The sequence below is a fragment of the Cephus cinctus genome, unplaced genomic scaffold (assembly GCF_000341935.2).
Source record: "Cephus cinctus unplaced genomic scaffold, Ccin1 Ccin1_scaffold0756, whole genome shotgun sequence".
NCBI classification, from domain to species: domain Eukaryota; kingdom Metazoa; phylum Arthropoda; class Insecta; order Hymenoptera; family Cephidae; genus Cephus; species Cephus cinctus.
Window position 1 is genome coordinate 1 of NW_014333365.1, and position 7,774 is coordinate 7,774.

At 44.0% G+C, this 7,774-nt stretch overlaps 3 protein-coding genes across 5 annotated transcripts; all 3 read right to left on the bottom strand.

Annotated features, from left to right (window-relative positions):
* Window positions 1-431: 431 nt before the first annotated feature.
* LOC112494758 (jerky protein homolog-like) lies at window positions 432-4,145 on the bottom strand. 3 transcript variants are annotated; one of them, XM_025087771.1, is made up of 5 exons: window positions 3,888-4,139; window positions 2,079-3,800; window positions 1,437-1,864; window positions 1,245-1,303; window positions 432-1,163 (listed from the first exon to the last, which is right to left on the bottom strand). In XM_025087771.1, exons 3-5 carry the CDS (start codon window positions 1,460-1,462, stop codon window positions 511-513), a joined length of 738 nt encoding a protein of 245 aa, XP_024943539.1. In that variant the 5' UTR covers window positions 1,463-1,864; window positions 2,079-3,800; window positions 3,888-4,139; the 3' UTR covers window positions 432-510. The 3 variants fall into 3 exon arrangements, with proteins under 3 accessions (XP_024943539.1, XP_024943538.1, XP_024943537.1); XM_025087770.1 differs by having other exon boundaries at window positions 432-1,303; window positions 4,047-4,145; XM_025087769.1 differs by having other exon boundaries at window positions 432-1,303.
* LOC107270417 (jerky protein homolog-like) lies at window positions 1,601-2,438 on the bottom strand. The gene is made up of 2 exons (XM_025087768.1): window positions 2,079-2,438; window positions 1,601-1,864 (listed from the first exon to the last, which is right to left on the bottom strand). The coding sequence occupies exons 1-2, from the start codon at window positions 2,436-2,438 to the stop codon at window positions 1,601-1,603; spliced, it is 624 nt and encodes a 207-aa protein (XP_024943536.1).
* Window positions 4,146-5,158: 1,013 nt separating the features above from the next.
* LOC107270418 lies at window positions 5,159-7,120 on the bottom strand. Its single transcript, XM_015745421.2, has 2 exons — window positions 6,543-7,120; window positions 5,159-5,587 (listed from the first exon to the last, which is right to left on the bottom strand). Exons 1-2 carry the CDS (start codon window positions 7,105-7,107, stop codon window positions 5,211-5,213), a joined length of 942 nt encoding a protein of 313 aa, XP_015600907.2. The 5' UTR covers window positions 7,108-7,120; the 3' UTR covers window positions 5,159-5,210.
* Between the last annotated feature and the right edge of the window lie 654 nt (window positions 7,121-7,774).

The following is a 7,774-nucleotide window of genomic DNA, read 5'->3' on the forward strand; positions in this document are numbered from 1 at the left end:
CCGCAAGAGTGCTTACGAGACGTTCCTTGAAGAGGTCTACGACACTGCGGACAGCTACGAACGGTCTGGCACACACTGTTTTCTTTTCCCTTCTGTTTACAGTAGGACCTTGATTTTATGGACAAGTCGGGACCGGAAGTCCACAGAATCGAGGTTCCCTAAGCTCCGCCCCTACACTGCGTATAGCCACTCGCGCGCTTGTGGACAGTACCGTATCATATGGTCGTGGCATCCCTTCAATTGATTTTTATTTCGGTATTCAGCTAATTTTTTTATTTACATAGCTTCTATTTCTTTTTGACAAGTTAACATAATTGAAAAGGTTACTACAATATTTTGCAAGACTCGTAATACTAAAATATAAATAAACAATTCTCAAAATATATTCAAAAACTCTTTATTGTTTATAGTGTTTTTAAAGCGAACAGAAGAATATCACAATATATAACGAAGCATAAATACATAATATCTGAATATTTCAAACAAAATTATAAGATAGGAACAATGAATCTATAACAGAAACGTTTTTCGTTTTCCGTAGATATTCCGTATCTTTGCCAGAACTGTCTGATCTTCGAGTCTACAATTTTTGTGTTTTTCATACCATACGGCAACATCATTGATAGCAGACAGGATATGGCATGCTCCATGAGAACGTGATATAGACTCTGTTTGATCTTCAGCCTTTGACGGCGATGAGCTGATCGTGTAGTTTTTTTCGACCATTCCAATAATAGCCTCATCGCTCAACGGTTCCCACCCAGGAAGATTATGATCTTCTTCGATCCACGAAATTATTTCCGTTTCCGACACGTTGAGTTCTGGCATCTGTACAAATATCAAGCGTGTGTCGATCACAGCTTCTTGCATTTGATTCGCGACCTTGTTGGCAGCATCTTCATCGTTATCAGGTATAGTTGCATGTGGGAAAAAGACTTTCCAAGCTTTTGATAAATTTGAGTTTGTGATTTCTTCCCACGCATCGGAAATCATATAGCAGCAATCGTTAAGAGTCAATGCCTTTAGAAAATCTTCGACTCGTCCTTCATGATCCAATAGCAACCTGCGAGCAAGATGTTTACGATGTAACTTCTTGACCGTTCCGATCACGCCTTGATCCATTGGCTGAACAATAGCGGTGACATTCGGTGGCAAGTACTTAACTGAAAAGTTTTCATCGACAGCGTTTAGTACATTCACAGGAGGATGTGACGGGGCATTATCTAAAAGTAATAACACTTTACCATGATCGTTTGTTTTCATTTTCTTCGCCTTGACCAGAGGGATAAACTCGTTGGTGTACCTGTGGTAGAAAAACAGTCAATGGAACAGCAATAGCACATAACAGATTGATGAACTGTTTTTTAAGTTTTATTACAAAATCCTAAATCTAAGATCAATATCAATAACAAAAAAATTCTTTTCATAAATCGTACCAATCCAAGAATATTTCTCTGTTCATCCAGCCACTCGATTATGCTTTGTAGCTTACGGGAAGAGTCCTGACGTTTTTAAAACATCTCGGCTTATTGTATTTCCCAATAATGAGAATGGGAATCTTGTGTGAGCCCGATGCATTGGCACAAAACATTGCTGTAACTCATTCTTTATTGACTTTACGTCCAGGTGCACTATTTTCGTCACTACAGACCAAAGTTTTTCGTGGTAGAGATCTCCAACTAAGTCCTGATTCATCAGCGTTGTAAATATTGCGCTTCGTGTAGCCATTGTCTTCGACGAATCGTTTGAACTCGTCAACAAATGTATTGGCTGATTCTGTGTCACTTGATAGCCTTTCGCCTTGTACACAGAGATGATGAATACCATGGCGTCGTTTAAAATTATTGAGCCAACCATTACTCGCCTACATAAAAAAATTAAAGAAGTAACATTAACATCAAATTATTGAACTATAAATTGTAAATAACTAATTGTAAATAAATTCAATTATAAACTGAATATTATCATTTTTATTCTACAATCTATTACATATACGACACGAAAAAATCAAGATAAGTCGTAAAGGAAAACTCTTTATGAGCCTTTATTAACAACTTAAACAACAAAATCTTACGTACCTTGAATGAATCTGAACGATCTCCGTTCAGTTTCTCATTGAGTACACGTGCTTTCTCACAAAGCAATGGGCCACTGATCGGTTCGTCGAGGGATCTTTTTTGGCAAAACCACAAGTATACAGCATCATCTAAAACTTTATCTTTTGCTGTTTTAAAACTCTTTGCTTGTAAAAGCTGAGCATTCGATGAGGTCGCGAGAGCTTCAAACTTTTTTTTGCTACTTTTGAGGTTATAAACGCACGTGCGCGAGACACCGAACTGATTCGCAATTTCTGTAGGACAAATGCCTTCGTCGAGCTTATCAAGAATATTGAGTTTCTCCTTGTTTGTTAAACTTCTACGTTTTTTTTCTTTGGTCATTTATAACTTACAATATATGTACGTATTTATAATATGTATGTACAACTTAAACTATAAACGGGCCCGGATGGCTGCCGACACTAGAGTGTAGTTACGGTACTGGCTGGGAGAGCGCACATGCGCCCCACTCTATAAAGTGTTAGCAAGGAAGTGGGATTTGTCCATAAAATCTAGTTCCATAAAATCGAGGTCCTACTGTACTAATCAGCGTGTTTATGTGATTATCGAAACAACTTTGACCGAAAAAGTACCTATGGCACTCGCGACAATGCAATGTGGGGAGAGCCGAATCGCAAGGTGGTTTTCCGAAGCATCTAGCGCATTTGTTTGAGCACTTATGCTGTGCCTCGTGCGTGTAAGATCTGTTACATGGTATGCAAAAACCCCGACTACCGACCGCACCCCGCATATTTAAAATAGGCTAACAATGCTGCGAATTATTATAATACAGGATGCGGAGAGTTTGTCGTGGTTTCCCTGAACCGTACGCGCTATCGACTATCTGCGATCCGTCGTACAGCGGTTTCTCACCGCTGCCTATACTGTCGAACTCGTAAACAACAATGGCTATACCATCCGGAGCAAGGTGTCTTTGAAATTTATCAATTTCCCGAATACCGCAGCCATCGGGCGGTATGTCTACACAGGCGTTTGCCACAAGCTCGAGAGCTAATTGTTTTTGAAATTTGCCCCGTTGACGCCGTACAGCGTTCCATCTCTCATGCAGTTCCCCAGAGCGTACTTCCCCGCGTTCGGCGTATACCATCGCCACAGCGAGCGATCTAGGTAGACAGAGATTATCGGTGTTTATTATGGCAAGTATAGAGTGTTTTTTTACAAACTCGTGCGCTAATTGCACGCGCCCTGTACCCCGCGGTACTTCCACTATACACGACACTATGACAAAAGATCTGTCTATTTGGAATGTCTGGGCGCTCTGCGCGACGGATGATATTACACCCCACACGTCGTTTTCAAGGAAGTCTCGAGCCGGCCTGTACGACAGCCACGCGGCCCCGCACGCAAAACTGTCTGATTTAATCGTCAGACCTATATAATCTTGCGCGGCACACGAGCTTGTAAGGTACGCGTGTATATCCCGGACTGCACCCTGCAGCCAAGATACCGTATCCGTATCAGGATCTTGGGGTGGCTGCCGGATAGCCATTGTTATCTCGCGTCCGTCTAATCAAAACCGATTTATGCGTCGTGTCGTTTCGGCTTGTACGGTAAACCTATACCCTGGTGGTAACACGTCATTATCGCTGGCTCCCTCGTTGTCGGTGTCTTCGTCGACACAACTGTGAGACCGAAGAAGGGGTCCCCCACCAGTCTGGTACTGTGTGTCCACATACACCGCACCTAGCGTTTGGAAAAAAAAAAAGAGTTTTTTTTATTATTGTTTTTTGTTATTAAACAAAAAAGAAAGAGTATTCGGCTCATACTGACTTCTCATTCCTCTCGAGGATTAAACATCGACCCGATGTATGAGAATACAGCGTCTAACAGGTTTTCATCATCATCATCATCCCCTACATTTTTTTTTTAAAGTTAGCAGTTTCGACAAAGAGGCCTTTAAATGTTACAGAATATTTCTTTCTACGTTACCTTCCTCGAGGGTAGCCGCTGCGCTCGGATCCCCATCGCACCCCGCCAATGCATCGGCCGCTTCGTCGGCATCCGCTACCTCATACACGCCGTTCCTACGCTGCTACTTTTTTTTTAATAAACGTAAATTAGACGTAATCTTTTTTTTTTAAAAAAGTATGTTTTACCGTTAGCACTTTGCATCACCGTCGCCGTGCTGGTGCTGGGCTCCGGATAAACCTCCTCTATATGATCGAGGCACCCTAAGAGCAACTGCTCCTCCTCCTCGGGGGCGACTTCGTGGTGAAAGCGCGTCAATTCCTGTAAAATTGATTTATTTATTTATTTTTTTTTTAAAGGTAAATTATGTAGGAGCTATTACTGGTAAGTGGCAGATACATACCTTCGTGGAATCGATGATCGCTTATAATAGCCCCGGTGATGTGGCTATCGCGCACTCCGCGTTTACTGATACATGCTACGGCTAACGAGAGTATGTACGGATCATTTTTGAAATATCCTCTTTCATGACCCCTGGCTAGCACACGCAGAGTACAATGGGTAAAGACACTTTTCAATCTTCGCGTTAGCGTGCGAAAACCGAAATATCTTAACTCGCGACACCACGCCGGTGAAAATAATCTCGGGTTTCTAGGTGTATTCAAGCGACGTGTCTTGACAAAATCAAGGATCAATCGCGAATATTTTCCAAGGATGACATTTTTTTTTTTTTTTTTTTTAGAGCTGGTGATTGCTGTAAGTGATCAGACTAACTGCCAAGACGTCGTGATACGAACTAAAACAGACTACGACCGGTCCACGGACGTCTTACAGCCGTGGCGATATTAATTTCAAAACAATACTATACGATACAGCTGAATCAGCAAAAATGTCACGATTTTCTTGTAGGATCGTTATGCGTGGAAAATCGGATAGAAAAGTTTTAATCGTAAAATAAATCATGTATTGCTGGTCGCTCGTTCGCCGATCATGAAATACGGCGTATCCATAATACGGCAAAAAAAAAAACGGTATAGAGGTGTTGCGTTGGGAGCTGCAACGATCTGCTGACGTACACCGTTCGAGGTTGCATCAGCATCTTGCCATCGTAGTGTAGGGTTAGAGATACGAATCATACTACTACTCTGTGTACATGGGTTTTTTTTTTTACTTTATTTATATTTATCAATTACAATCAGCTGGTGCCAGTAGATCACACCAGTCTTTAACAACATCGAACTCGTCGATATCGCCACCGATCAGCTGTACGCTGATATCTTTCTCGCCCCGGTCATCCCGCAGTAGTGTTTCGCAGCTCTCGTCGCGAAAAATTGCCGTACACCGTATATGTCTGATGTTGCGCCGGGATGCTGTTCGTGTGTCCATCGCGTAGTACGCCAAATTACTCGATCCTTCAGCGTACTCCACCTCCTCATCGTTGTAAACGTCGTGAGGTGTATAGGTTTCCCACGTATCATCGAGTGCCTCTAGGTACGCGTAAAGGCCGCCCGGCATACTGACCACGCTTGTTCGGTATTCCTTATATTTCAGGTGCGGTGGACCATCCCGCGTCGTCAGGGTAACACACCCAATAAACTCTGTCAAATTGAATCGTTTCTTACGAATCATACTACTCTGTGTACATGGGCTTTTTTTTTACTTTATTTATATTTATCAATTACAATCAGCTGGTGCCAGTAGATCACACCAGTCTTTAACAACATCGAACTCGTCGATATCGCCGCCGATCAGCTGTACGCTGATATCTTTTTCGCCCCGGTCATCCCGCAGCAGTGTTTCGCAGCTCTCGTCGCGAAAAATTGCCGTACACCGTATATGTCTGATGTTGCGCCGGGATGCTGTTCGTGTGTCCATCGCGTAGTACGCCAAATTACTCGATCCTTCAGCGTACTCCACCTCCTCATCGATGTATTATTGGTCGCTCGTTCGTCGATCACGAAATACGGCGTATCCATAATACGGAAAAAAAAAAATTGCGTTGGGAGCTGCAACAATCTGCTGACGTACATCGTTCGAGGTTGCATCAGCATCTTGCCATCGTAGTGTAGGGTTAGAGATACGAATCATACTACTACTCTGTGTACATGGGTTTTTTTTTTTTTTACTTTATTTATATTTATCAATTACAATCAGCTGGTGCCAGTAGATCACACCAGTCTTTAACAACATCGAACTCGTCGATATCGCCGCCGATCAGCTGTACGCTGATATCTTTTTCGCCCCGGTCATCCCGCAGCAGTGTTTCGCAGCTCTCGTTGCGAAAAATTGCCGTACACCGTATGTGTCTGATGTTGCGCCGGGATGCTGTTCGCGTGTCCATTGCATAGTACGCCAAATTACTCGATTCTTCAGCGTACTCCCCCTCCTCATCGTTGTAAACGTCGTGGGGTGTATAGGTTTCCCACGTATCATCGAGTACCTCTAGGTACGCGTAAAGGCCGCCCGGCATACTGACCACGCTTGTTCGGTATTCCTTATATTTCAGGTGCGGTGGACCATCCCGCGTCGTCAGGGTAACACACCCAATAAACTCTGTCAAATTAAATCGTTTCTCCAGACTGCGTAGTGCTGTCTCGTACGCTCGCATGGCTCTCAGGCACCACAGTGTGACGCAGCTTTCGCGTAATCTCTCGAGATGATTGAATGCCGCTAACCAGGCCTGCGACTCCAGGCGCATGGGTGCACGGTGCGGTAATTCCTCCGGTGTGGGCCTGCTACACCTTTTCCTCAATGTCGCTAGCTCTGATTTGTCCATAGGGCGTCGATATATGATACGGCATTTGGGACTATCATCGTAGGACATACGCCATTCCTCTTTCGCCAACCACTCATGGGTACATATACGCTGTGCGTAAGGACTATCGTTAGAACGCTGATCGCAGATAAAACCCAGCGTTACGCTACAACGCGTAAAATCACGGTGTCCTCCAGTCAGTATCGTTGCTATAGACAATTCGGGTAGTATCACGGGTCTTACACCGGACGGCCACCCCTTACGGCAGATCATGTCAGGGTTATCATTGTATAACACATCAGCGTCCAGCACCCCCGGTTTCGCCATGTATATCGAGACTAGCGGTACACCCATCAAATGGCCCAATCTCAACCACTCGCGTACGGCCTCTTTCTCTGGATCGTACTCAGGGTTCCCGTACCGATAGAGGGCCCGTGTCTTCGACCGCTGCATACGTCTATGCTTCAAAAAATCATCGTCGTAGAGAGCCATTTCTTTTTCTTCGGTGTCTTTCGGTAAATTTTTGGACTGTATCGTTTTAATGATTCCACTGCTTTTCTTAGACTGTACATCGCCGCCTGCTCGCGCGTGCCCCAACCGCGTGTTTTCTTTTTCACCGGATCATCTTAACGCCGATGTAGATGTACCCAGCTGTACCACGTGAATCACTCGGTATAGGATATCAGCATCTCGTCATCTTTGATACATCCTGCGGTATCAGCAGTATACTCTATCATGGCCATAGGCTCTTTGTTCGCTGCATCCTATGAAAACGGGGTGGGGCTATGGTGGTGGTGGGGGGACATGTTCGACGATATTTCGATGACCTGTTTTTTACATATCGCCTTAGACAGTACTGCTCAGACAATCGCACCGTGTGGCTATGGTGGTGGGTGTGGACATGTTCGACGATATTTCGATGACCTGTTTTTTAGATCTCGCCTTCGACAGTACTGCTCAGACCATCGCACCGATCGTACAATAGCATTTACTA

Coding starts and splice junctions, on each gene's coding strand:
- LOC112494758 (XM_025087770.1), bottom strand. CDS start 1,462: ATGAACAGAGAAATATTCTTGGATTG. Junction 1,304..1,436: donor AGAGAAATATTCTTGGATTG/GTACGATTTATG, acceptor TTTCTACCACAG/GTACACCAACGAGTTTATCC.
- LOC107270417 (XM_025087768.1), bottom strand. CDS start 2,438: ATGACCAAAGAAAAAAAACGTAGAAGTTTAACAAACAAGGAGAAACTC. Junction 1,865..2,078: donor ATCGTTCAGATTCATTCAAG/GTACGTAAGATT, acceptor TTTTTTATGTAG/GCGAGTAATGGTTGGCTCAA.
- LOC107270418 (XM_015745421.2), bottom strand. CDS start 7,107: ATGGCGAAACCGGGGGTGCTGGACGCTGATGTGTTATACAATGATAAC. Junction 5,588..6,542: donor TACCCTGACGACGCGGGATG/GTCCACCGCACC, acceptor CGACGCGGGATG/GTCCACCGCACCTGAAATAT.